General features: G+C 47.8%; 1 protein-coding gene across 1 annotated transcript; it reads left to right on the forward strand.

Annotated features, from left to right (window-relative positions):
• Positions 1-9,145: 9,145 nt before the first annotated feature.
• Positions 9,146-11,309, forward strand: LOC119358845 (protein trichome birefringence-like 28). Its single transcript, XM_037625249.1, has 4 exons — positions 9,146-10,178; positions 10,339-10,520; positions 10,597-10,752; positions 10,860-11,309. Exons 1-4 carry the CDS (start codon positions 9,342-9,344, stop codon positions 11,200-11,202), a joined length of 1,518 nt encoding a protein of 505 aa, XP_037481146.1. The 5' UTR covers positions 9,146-9,341; the 3' UTR covers positions 11,203-11,309.
• The last annotated feature ends 1,545 nt before the right edge of the window (positions 11,310-12,854 follow it).

Consider the following 12,854-nt stretch of genomic DNA (forward strand, 5'->3'; position numbering starts at 1 on the left):
GCACCTCTTCCAGTACTAGCTGCTGCAGTGTTCCTTCCCCTTCCAGCTCCTCTTCCAGCTCTACCTCCTGCAGTTTTTCCAGAGATCCTTCCCCTTCCAGCTCCTCTTCCCCTAGCAGCAGCTACAGATGTGCCTGCAATATCAGCAGCTCCTCTTCCAGCTCCCTTCTGTCTTTTATTACCTCTTGCAACATGTTGTGATCCTTCCCCTATTTCAGCTCTTCGGGTTGCTCTTGTACTCCTGCCTATGTTCATTTCGGTTGTAATAACTCTAGGTTGTGGAATGGAATCACCTGCAGCTGCAACAAAAGAGGATTGCTGAGGCAATGGTCCATGCTCTCTATGAGGAGCTCTGAATGATCTCTCTCTTCGTGCCATGTTGAAGACCATTGATTGTGGCTGCCGTGAGGGATCTAGTGTAGGATTTGCCAGCCCAGGGAAAATGTTCTGCACATAGCATACAATCATCATCAGAAGGAGCTCTAACATTTTAACAACAAAGTGAGAAAAAATGTCATATTTGTAGAAGTTACCTGAAGAAAAGAAGGGTCATCATAATTTTCATCTATTTCATATCCTCCTCCAAGTAGGGCCTCCTGGTACTTGTAGTGGCCCTTCCTGTTGTGGTCAGGCTTGCCACAAATAGAACAATGCATAGTTACTCCTTTTTTGTTCAAATACCTCACACCACCTTTGATTTTCTCCTCTGGAGCTTTCTTCCTATTTTTCTTTGGCCTTCCCACCTGCTTTGTGAACACTGGAGGATAGATTTTGTCAGCTTCAATCTTCTCCCAGTCTTTTGGATCTCTTAAAGGAACCAGGGTATAACCATATGCTTTCAGGTAGGTCTGCACTGTGTAGCAATCATGCACCATGTCCTCAGGGTTAATTCTCTCTTCCCTCATGCAAGCAATGCTATGCCCACAAGGAACACCAGACAGTTGCCACCTTCTACACTCACATTTGTGCAAGCACAGATCCACTAAGTAGCTGGAGTTGCCTGATTGCACTCTAAACAGTTCTTGACCAGCTGGAGAAACATGGCAATTAGCAGCATAAGCTGTGTTTTTCTCAAGTTTTTTCAAAATCTTAGGACAAACTCTGTTTCCTGTCCACTTTTCCACTGCCTCTCTCTGCTTAATCATCATCCTGTGCATTATCTTATAAAAGATATTTTCTAGCATAGATAGAACTGCCATCTCTCTGGCATCCAGAATATAGCTGCACATGGAAATGATAAGCCGTTCAGAACATATGTATGATAAGCACAATAGGCTATGGATGATAAGCACAATAGGCTATATATGATAAGCACAATAAACATGATAATATGCAAGTGTGTTTATATGATAAGCAGAACAACATTTTGTGACAAATTACCTGTTAAAAACCTCTGAATTGTTGTTTAGCAGAATGTCACACTTGCTGAAATCACTAAAATAAGCTTTAACCCATGTATTCACATCCAATCTTTCAGTCCAGTGAAATGCAGCAGAGCAGTGCCCATCCATCCTTTGGCAGTTCTCTCTCCATTTAACTTTGTTTGGAGATCTTGCTATGGCCCATAGATCCTGCTTCAGCACTTCCCCTTTGTGTTTTTCAAGGAAATTCTGGTATATATGTCTCACACAGAATCTATGCTCTGAATCTGGCCAAACCTTCTTAACTGCATTTATTAAGCCCTTTTGCTTGTCACTCATTATTGTAAATGGAGCAGTGTTTCTCACATTAAGATCATCTCTTACTGTGGTTAAGAACCACTCCCACGAACTAGTGCATTCCACTTCTACCCAGCCCATGGCAATAGGGAATATACAATCATTTGGGTCAATGCCAACAGCACTCAGCAAAATTCCCTTAAACCTGGTCTTCATATGACATCCATCAATAAAAATAATTGGTCTACAGCCCTTGAGCCAGCCTCTTTTACATGCATCATAAGACCAGTAAAGGGTTTTCAAGCATTTCCTCCCTAATGGAAAATTTGTGTCCTTCACAAAAGCAGTGGATAGGAGAAATGTGGAACCTGGGTTAGATCTTCTCAGTTCACTTCCATAGTCCCATAATTTGTTGAATTGCTCCTCCTCATCTCCATGTATCTCCTTGAGAGCTTGTTTCCTTGCTCTAGCTAACTTCCATCTGTTTGGTGTCACATTGAACTCCTTTGTAACCTTCCTTGAGAAAGTTCCAAGTGACATCTTCTGATCATCCCTAAATTCATCTATGAAGTATGCTGTTAGAAATTTTGAAGTGAGGGACCTCAACTTCCATTTTTTTGGACATATGTGCTCAGCTGCATATGCCTTGATGACAAAACCCCCTGTTCAGTTGTCTTTACCAGCCTTCAACATCCAGGGGCAACCTTTCTGACATACTGCATCCAGCCTAGATGGCTCATTTTTTACCTTCCTGATCTTAACTCTTTGCCTAATAGAGTATGCTGTTAAAGCATTTCTGAGCTCCTTCACATCAGCAAAAACCATGCCAACTTTAAAAATAGGTGATCTCATGTCAACTTTTGCATTGAAAGCCCTGAATTTGTAATTCAAGTACTCTTCTTCTTCTTTTGTCAGGTGCAAATCTTCATCATCAAGAACATACTCAGGTTCCACATCTGGCTCCTCCACCTCCTCTTCTTCATGCACATCAAAATCAATGTTGTCATCAAACAAATCATCATCTCCCTCATCAATCTCATAATCACTATCACTGAAGTCAGTATCTGTGTCTGCTAGCTCTGCTTCCTCATTACCATCTTCATTGGCATTATTTTCTTTTGGTGCCATCTCAGATATGGGATCTTCATTCAAAACTTGAGCTTCACAAACAGCCCTACTTGGCATTTTTGTAGGACTGCTAATAACTGCCAATGTTGGGCTTCATTTATATATCACATCATCCCTGCAGATTTGTATGAAGTTTGAATGATCAACCAACATGTGAAGTACCTTGTGATCTGCACCTACTTTGATCATATCTTGGACATCTACATCTCCCCTAATATGCACCAATCCATCTGATAACTCATGCCCAGGTCTGCACCAGTACATGTTCTGCTCATCAACACCATAGCCTAGCCACTTCAGATGCTCTTGGAGGACAGAATAGCTCAAATTAGCTGCACTGCAATAATCCAATATCTCTAGAGTAGCCCCATAATATTCCAGATTATTGCTTGGCCCACAAAACAGACCACTGTGCTCAATTTCCAGAGTAAAGAAGATGCTCTCAACTGCTACTCCCATTGCAGAATCACAAACTGCAAAACAGCAAACACAAGTTGTGTTTATTAGCTACAAATTAAACATACAGCCTAATAATGATGCTGCAATCAAAATCCCTCTTTACATATAAATCTTGTTGAAATGCTCAAATCAAAAACCATCTTCAGCAGCAGCAATGCATGTGCACATACAATCCAATAAAAAGTAACAATTTTTGACATGTAATACAACATCCAACCAAATTTCAAACTACAGACACCGAAACAAGCAAACCCTAGCACAAATCCATCGGCTAACCAAGAAGATCCATCCATCCTAATTACTTCACCTGCAAACAGCCGTTCGAATCATCTATATATCCGTCTGAATCCAACCGGTCGTCCTAGTTCAAGAACCCTACCAAACCCCCACCCCCACAAAAGACGCAACAAGACTGGCGCAGAACAGAGCATAACAGGGCATACCATAGTCGGGGGGGATAGCTCCAGGTTCACGGATGAAACCGATGGATTCCGGCGGCTCCATGCCTGCGCCGGTCGCCGGCGATGCCGCCGAGACGGATGACGTCATCTTGGAGCGGAACCGTCGCCACAGCGCGCGAGTTCTGTGGAGAGATGAAACGACAGGGCAAAACAGAGTTTGCCAAACCACATATGTACAGCAAATTCTGAACTGATTTCTATGTTTCAGTCTGAATCTTTTCTATGTTAAAAATGGCAGAAAAAGGGTTTGGCCCGGGTTTCGAACCCAGGATCTGCCGTTGTGCTCTATTGTCCTTTGCCAACTGAATACGAGTAGCGTTTTGTATTAGTACAGCCAGTCTTCTTTCTATACTGAATCAACTGTCGCCATAGATGTGGAGTGCGGGTTCAGTACTGGTAAATGTCAGGGGGGTTTCTGCAAAGGGGAGCGACGAACGCCTCGGCTCCGCCTCGGCCAGATGTCGCAACGGGATTGGCTTTGGGTGTTTTTGCACATGGGCTGCAAGTTTGTGGGTGGCGGAGTGGAGTTTTGCAAGTTTGTGGGCTGAAACATCACGGGCCGGACAAGTTCCTGGGTCTGCCGTGCTTTTACCTCTAATACTACCTCCGTTTCAGTTTACAAGTCCTACGCGTATACCTAGGTTACCAATTTTATCATCTTAATATAAACTATATAACACAAAAATTATACGGTTTGAAAATAGAACATCTAAAGTTTATATTGATATATTTTTTGTAATATATGACTTGTATTAGGTTGGTCGAATTGACAACCTAGGGGCACGCGCACGCCTTGTAAACTAAGAGAGAGGTAGTAAGGTCCAGTTAGCAAGCTATAAAGATTAAACAATTATATTTATACTGAGTTGGATGAGAGAGAAAAGGAGAGAAAAGGAAAGCGGGTTGTAGATTAATAGCTAGCTGCAACACGGATTCCAAGAAATATTGTGAGAGTGTATGATGGGCCATACATTAATAAAGTCGTACTACTTAGCAACTTACCACTATACATGTTGACTATAATATTGGCTATATGTGGCACAGTGACCCATATAGCCGGTTGTTGGCTATACTATTAACAATGCTGTAAGAACACACGACTTGAGCGACATCACAACACCGCTCATCCATTAAAATTCTATTACTCATATTGTTGGACATTTTCATGACTTTTTATTTGCGTGACTTTCGATCAATATTGACTAACTATTTCTTTTATCAGACAATATTGACTAACTGTGCTGGACATTTTCTACCATTCATATTGTTTAGACTAACACTTATGTTTAATGAAACATTTTGTATTTCCTTCTACACCAAATATCTTGGACTTCGACAACTTTACACTTTGCAAATTCACTGATAATTTCTCGCTTTCACCACTTGTAAAATGGTACATACATTGCAGAGTGACAGCCAAAATTTGCTTGCTTTATTGAGAAAATATGAGCATCTTTAGGACCAAATTTTAGCATTTTGAATCAGAAGAAGGATAGTGATGAACAAAAGCTATACAAATATAACTCAATAAAAATGTCCTCCCTCTGTCCAGAAATACTTGTCAAAGTAATGGATCTATCTATACACATTTTAGTTCTAAATATATCTATTTTTATGCATTTTCCTGACATATACTGTGATTTGTGAAGACGTGCAACGCGCGTGCACGCTAACTAGTAGTAAAAAACTACGGAAGCAGCAGCTGCATGCCCACGCGGCCACGCGAGCGAATTAGCCAACCAACGAAACATCAAATTTGCCGGCGGGAGAGCAACCATCCAACTCCAGCGAGTGCCGGCGCCGCGATCTCGCGATGGAGGAGGTGCCGTTCTCGGCGGACGACCAGCATCCGTCGCCGCTGGCGCAGGAGGACTACGACGCCATGGAGTGGTGGACGCGGGAGCCGGTGTGGTCGCCGGGCGTCCCCGAGGAACTCTGGGGACTGCGCTTCTTGGCCCCGCTCGACGACGATCAGCTGATGACGCAGGAGGGCCGCAAGGGCAAGCCGTCGTCGGAGGTCCCCGAGGAGTTGCGGTGGCTGTTCTTGACCCCGCCCAACGACGGCGCAGCTGTCGCTCCTCCGCCGCCGTCGCCCTCGGCGGATGCCCAGCTCCTGCCGGAGGAGGGAGATTATGATGCCTTGGAGCTGGACCAGTGGATGCACGAGAGCAGCGAGCCGGAGCCGTGGTCGCCGGAGGAGGAGGATTACGACGCGTTGGAGGACGACTAGGTCCGGTAGTCAGTCTATTCGTATGTGCTGATCGATCTTATCCAGTAGCAGCAGTGATTGGTCGATCGATGCTTTGATCTTATTTTGGTTTAAGGTCTGTGATGTATAAAACCGATACTATACTTACTAGCTTTGATTTTTTTAGGGATTAGGGAAAAGAAGACCTTCCTTATCTTATTTTAGTTATTAATTATAAAGATTTTATTTTTATCAAAAAAATATATAAAGATTTTATTCGTACATAGCATGAGAACAAGCAGACCCGTTGATTCTGCGTGACTCGCCCCAAGTTCTTATAATTATCTTGATGAGCCTAGGTTACAAAGCGTGCACAACACACACGTACGTGGTTCTGGCATCGATCGTCTTGATGAGCACATTGTTCCATCTTATCTTATGATGAATACTAGCGAACCTTTCATGATGTCACCAGGAGAACACGACGCAAAACTTCATAAATCATCGACACGACATATCTAAGCATAAACATACTCCCTCCGTCTCATAATACAAGAGCGTTTTTAACACTAGATGGGACAGAGGGAGTAGTACTTAAGAAAGTCGGCTGTTGTAGCTATCGTCGGAGTGGTTGCACTGGGGAGCACCAGCGCCACCGCCCGCCATGTCGCCCTGTGCCTCCTCGCCGCCGAAGGCCGCTCCCACTCCAGCGGCCGCTTCACCACGTGTGGGAAGCAGGGGCTGGAGGCGCGGGACCGGGGACTGGCGGCGAGCGTTGTGTCGCCCTGGCCCTCTGCATCGCTGAAGGGCGATCCGGCAGCAGAGGTCATCGCCGCGTACTTGAAGCAGGGCAGGAGGCACAGGATCGGTGTCCAGCAGCGGTGCGAGGAGAGGGAAAGGAGACACGGGGTAGTGAAGAACGAGAACCATGGGAGGAGGCAACCGCCGTCGTCGTGGAATACAGGCGGTCGGCTAGGCGGTGGCGCGAGGGGAGCCAAGTAAGAGAGCGGGCTAGGAGTCGACGACGAGAGGAGGAGGGGTCCAGAGAGAAGGGGGCGAATGGGAGCACGAAGAGGCAAGCCAACGCCCTCCCTCACCTCTTTGACGCACGGACCAACCAGCGGCCACCACACACAAGGCCACGACATGAAAAGAGGAAAATGCTATCGGCGGGGCACGGTAATTATCGGCGGTGGCACAAGATATTTGACCGCTGGAGGGCACCGACGGGCTGCACAAGCCACGCTCCCAGACACAGCAACTGACTGACGCGGCCCACCCACGAGGGACCCCACGCGCCAGCGAAACAAATGCCGTAATCCCATAGTAAGAAAAAACCGAAAGAAAAAAGGCATTATTCAGCTCAGCTCCTCCCATCGCAATATCCAACGGCCGAAAACGCATCAAGCAAGTCAACCGGACGGCCGAGAGTCGTTAAACTCACTCTGAGAGAGCCCGGGTTCTCGGGCGATTCTTGTTTTTGGATGCGTGCATGATGATTCCGTCATGGGTCGGGTCGCGAGGCCGGGATGATGGATGTTTCATCGTCCTCATTATCAATCCACAGCATGCACCCCAAAAGCGGCGGCATGATTCCGCTTTCGCATGCACTGCCCCGATCGAGATCTCTACCGTGGTGATCAAACCCACGAGGTTACCCAAGCTTTAAGCGATGGGCACACTCATTCCCCTGTCCTGACCATCCAGAATCACTCGCCGGTTACTGGTGAGTACTACTTTCTCCCGTAGGACATGGATCGACTCCCACACAACATGCGTGCATGATCGTGCGCATGCATCCATGGGCCGTGCTAATTGTTTCTCCACCATACTTGACCTGTACCAGAATCGCCGCTAGCTCGGCAAATTAAAGGCATGGCATGTGCTACACTGCACGTGGTGAAACAGATAGTTGAGCCGACTGACAGTACATATGATGCTGCCCGGACGAGCTGTTTTAACATGCTCCTTCTTACCTCAGGGGGACGTAAGAGGGGGAGCTGATTGACAGTATGACACTATTTACATCTGAATTTGTCTTTTTTTCTACTTGTGTATTTCAGATTTCGATCTGAATTTTGTTAGGCATTGTCGACATATGTGTTGTGAATATTCATGATTTTTGAAATATTTTTTAACATGTTTTAATTAGAATTTCGTAAGTTGGTATCATCGTAGCATGTAAGAACTGATATCACCTGATACTTTCCCCAAATTTCTCATCGTATCAACAAAATTGCCTCTGTTTGCTTCAGCCGGTCACCTCTCACCATGACAGATAATGAACCGCCACTAAATCTCTAGTTGTATTAACAGGAGAGAAAATCACGGAGGAAAAGAATCGGTTCTACTAAATCTTTCATCCCGAAAAATCCTCCCGTGAATCCCCACCCATCCGGATCCTTTCACCGGATTTCCTTCTTCGTGTCTCGAGCTTCAAAACACCGATTTTATGCCCGTCGTTCTTATTCGTACCGGCGTCGCCCATGCTTGTCTAGTGTTGTTGGCGTATTTTGCCTCCGACTGGCGACCGACCACTTCCCTGCCGCAGCATGAAGATTGTTTACCATGCTCCTATGATGTTCCCGCAAAAAAAAGAAAACAATCTAAGTTGAAAATTAGAATCAATGTTAGTATTTCAAAAAGTCATCTTCTTTTTAAATATTTGTAAAATAACACATTGCTGAATTTTATGCAGACTCAAAATAGATGAAATACCATCCCTAGCCCATCCCAAATTAGTTTGACCAGTGTCGCGCATGTTACCTCCACACGTTTCGAAAAGAGAGATTAATCTTGAATGAAATTTAAATTTCAAAATAAATTAGATGAGATAAGAAAATTGACAAATAACCCCCTTGCATCTTCTCACGACTGCGAGACGATTAGTATTTCTCCACCTGCCCTTGTTATTCAGGAATAGCATTGATCATGTTATTCAGGAATGCAATTGTTTCCTTTTACTCGAGCGCCCTTTACACGCAAGTACTCCCTCTGTTTCGAATTACTTGTCACAAGTATAGATGTATCTAGATGTATTTTATTTTTAGATACATCCTTTCTGCGACGACTAATTTGGAACAGAGGGAGTAATAGATTATCAATGCGTGCTTTCCATTCCGGTGCTTCCTATTTTTCTACTAAAACTTACCAAATATGAGCGCTGGAGACCTATTAGTAGTACTACCTCTCACCAGATCAGAAATTATCAATACTTGGGATCATCTGAAATTTTGCCCGGACAGAAACGGCAGCACACCAAAACCCCAACCCCTCCTCACCAAGACGCAACCAACCAAAACCACTCTACCTCAGCTCCACGCATCCCACGCCCGGTCCATGGCTCTGACCAGCGGCGACGGGGTCGGTTGACTTTCCTTCCTATAGACTTCCGCCATTGCCAGCTCCATCGAGCTCGTGAACGCGCCCCCTCCCTCCACTGAGAGTAATGGATTCCCTCGCGACGTCCACGGCCCGGAGATGGGCGCTCTGCTCCCTCCTCTGCCTCTGCCTCTTCTCCGCCGGCCTCCTCCTCGGCTCCCGCCCCTTCTTCTTCCCCGCGCTGCTGCCGCCGCCGTGGGAGCACTTCTCCAGGCTGCAGCAGCAGCCCGCTCCACGTCCTCATCTTCCTCCTCCTCATCATCATCATGCTGCTGCCTACCATGACCACGACGACTCCACGGCACCAGCGCCGGACGCCGGCCCCGGAGATCTTGGCAGCGAGGAGGAGAAGCGAGACGAGGAGCCGGCAGCGTCAGCGCCCTCTCCCCTTCGTGCTGCTGCTGCTTACCATGACCCCGACGACTCAACGGCGCCAGCGCCGGACGCCGGCTCGGGAGATGTGGGCAGCGAGGAGGAGGAGCAAGACGAGGAGCTGGCAGCGTCGGCGCCGGCGCCCGCTCCGGCATCGGACGGCGACGGAGAGGGAAGGGAGTGCGACCTGTTCGACGGGAGCTGGGTGCGCGACCCGGCGAGGTACCCGCTGTACGAGGCGGCGGAGTGCCCGTTCCTCAGCGACCAGGTCACCTGCCGGAGGAACGGCCGCCCGGACTCCGGCTACGAGCAGTGGCGGTGGCAGCCGAGGGGGTGCGGCGGCGCCGTCGGGAGGCTCGACGGCCACGGGGCGCTGGAGCAGTGCCGGAACAGGCGGCTCGTGTTCGTGGGCGACTCGCTCAACAGGAACATGTGGGAGTCGCTGGCCTGCATCCTCTACACGGCGCTGCCCGACCGCTCGCGGGCGCGCGTCCACCACGCCAGCTCCGAGCACAAGATCTTCCGCGCCATGGTACTCACGCCTTTTCTTGAGAAATACTACTCCTACTTCAGAAACAGAGTGCCCCCAGATGCATGCTCCGTTTCCAAATTATTTGTTTGAAATTCATGTTGCCACAATACAGCTTACACAAAATTATTTGAAATAAAAATAGGGAAAATACACGTTGCAGGATTACAATTGCTCGGTGGAGTTCTTCTGGAGCCCGTTCCTGGTGCAGCTTGAGACCAAGCCGGACCGGACCAAGGTGCTCAAGCTAGACCAGCTCCCAGCCATGCTTCAGCAGGTGATCGGGGCAGACGTCCTCGTCTTCAACACCGGCCACTGGTGGACACACACCGGCAAGCTCAGGGCGTAAGTCCATCTCCGCTCGTATATATTTCATCCCCTTTTCCAGCGGCCGGCGAGCTGATTATTTCACTGACTGCAGCTGGGATCACCTGGAGAGAAACGGGATGCTGGTCAAGATGGAAGGAGAGGAGGCATTCAGCAGAGCGCTGAGGACATGGGCGAGATGGGTGGATCACAACGTGGAGCAGACCAGAACCAGAGTCTTCTTCCGAAGCGTCTCGCCTGAACACAAGGGGTACGCACATTTCTTTCTGCCAAACTATAGCATAACAAAAATTCAGGCATTACCGACTGACTGAACCTCCTAACATACATACAACGCTGGTACTACAATGTATGCAGCGCGAACTGGTGCTACAATCAGACGTCTCCCATCGCCGCGGACGAAGCAATCGTTCCATGGTTCCCCAAGAGCATGGTGTCCATCGTCGAGGGGAGCATACGGAGCATGAGGACGCCCGCCGCATATCTCAACATCACGCGCCTTTCCGAGCTCAGGATCGACGCCCATCCTTCGGTGTACTCGATCAACCGGGATGGGAAGCCTCTGACGTTGGAGCAACGAAAGCAGCCGGTCGCGTATGCTGACTGCAGCCACTGGTGCCTGCCGGGGTTGCCTGACACATGGAATGTGCTTTTGCTTGCTTCCTTGACGAGATATCCCTCATCTAATGTACAGTTGTAGGTAGCCTTGTAGGAATACTGTACTTCTAAGACACAATCTAGCTAGGCTGATATAGTCTGTCTGGTTCCGGTTGACTAACGCATGGTGGGCAAATGTGGTTGAAATCAGTTGACAGATCAATGAATCGCATACTTGAAACAGGCTTTCGTCCCGCTTTATAAATAAAACAAACACCGAACAGACTACATGGCAGAACGATACAAAGTAATGTGATAGCACTCAAACGATCCTAGACTACCTGCATCACGCAGGACACACGACTAGGCTACTGTAAGAGAGCATAGAAGGATCTGAGTACAACGCCACACAACGCCCTAAAAGACCTAAGTTCCATAATAACAGCGCTAAACGTCGCCATTCAGAGTGGACACGGTCCAGGCCGGTCCGGTCCTAGTCCGAGCCGACGTTTGGACCGAACTGATTTCAGATTTCAGGGACCAGACCGGCGACGATGAAGCCCGGGCCAGATCAAGCAGACCGACCAATGACCACCGGCGGCGACTTGCAAAAGGCAGACAAGACTCTTGAACTCATGGAAAAGGATTAGGGGGTACATGTGGCGTTCGTTTATTCGCTGGAGACTAATTAGGTAGTTGCCGCACGACAATGCATCAATGAATGGGGAAATGAGGCTGAAATCAGTTGGCAAATCAATGAATCGCATACTCGAAACAGGCTTTCGACCCCTTTATAAATAAAACAAACACCGAACAGATTACATGGCAGAACGATACAAAGTGATAGGGTAGCTCTCAAACAATGCCGATCCTAGACTACTTTATCACAGTTCACAGGACACGAATAGGTTACTGTAAGAGAGCATAGAAGGATCTGCTAACAACACCACACAACGCCCTAAAACACCTAAGCTCCACGATCGACAACGCCAGGATAACGGCGCTAAGCGTCGCCACTGCCGAGTCTAGACGGACAAGGGTTTTCACCTGGAACCTTAACACGGAGAAGACAATGCCAAAGCTATTCCACATGTCATTTAAAAGATGCCCGTGGATGGACCGAATCCCCAAGGGATTGTTGCACCTTCCATCCCTCAGGTGTGCAACACTCCGTGATATGAGCAGATACTGTTTGAATGACAACACACTAGGCTGGAGTAGAAAGGAATTGAGGTAACACTGCCTCCTCCCATTATTTCTCTTTGATTCAACTTTACTAGCAGGGATGATAACACACTGCTTTTTACAGGTCATAGGAAGTCGTACTTGGACAAACGAGCAGCAAAGGGCAACACTGGTTAAGCTCGACAGGGTCCTGTTCAACGATCTCTGGCACGACCTATTTCCCTCCTGCTTGCTACCGGGGTGACAAGAGGTTGAAGAGGAAGATGCCTTCAGATCTGATGCGGGTGTCCCGAATCCACCGCGCACCACAGCCATCGCCCGCCGTCACCGCGCCGCCCGCACGGCACTACTAGGAAAATGCTTATAGATAGAAGTTTACCAGTAGCGCCTGTTTATGACCCTACGCTACTAGTATTTAGCAGTAGCGCTGGGCAGGAAACACGCTATTACTAATATATAACAGCATCGTTTGTTTGCTTGGGCCGCGCTACTGTTAGATGGGCCGCAGGGCAAAAGCAGTAGCCCACTTAGCTGTAGCGTTTGTTTTGAACGGGCGCTACAGCTGGTGGG

The sequence above is a fragment of the Triticum dicoccoides genome, chromosome 2A (genome assembly GCF_002162155.2).
Source record: "Triticum dicoccoides isolate Atlit2015 ecotype Zavitan chromosome 2A, WEW_v2.0, whole genome shotgun sequence".
In the NCBI taxonomy this organism is placed as follows: domain Eukaryota; kingdom Viridiplantae; phylum Streptophyta; class Magnoliopsida; order Poales; family Poaceae; genus Triticum; species Triticum dicoccoides.

Excerpts from the sequence above, each read along its gene's own strand:
- LOC119358845 (XM_037625249.1), top strand. The coding sequence starts at position 9,342 with ATGGATTCCCTCGCGACGTCCACGGCCCGGAGATGGGCGCTCTGCTCC. Across the intron at positions 10,179-10,338 it reads ACAAGATCTTCCGCGCCATG|GATTACAATTGCTCGGTGGA; the intron begins GTACTCACGCCT and ends TACACGTTGCAG. Across the intron at positions 10,521-10,596 it reads CACACCGGCAAGCTCAGGGC|CTGGGATCACCTGGAGAGAA; the intron begins GTAAGTCCATCT and ends CACTGACTGCAG.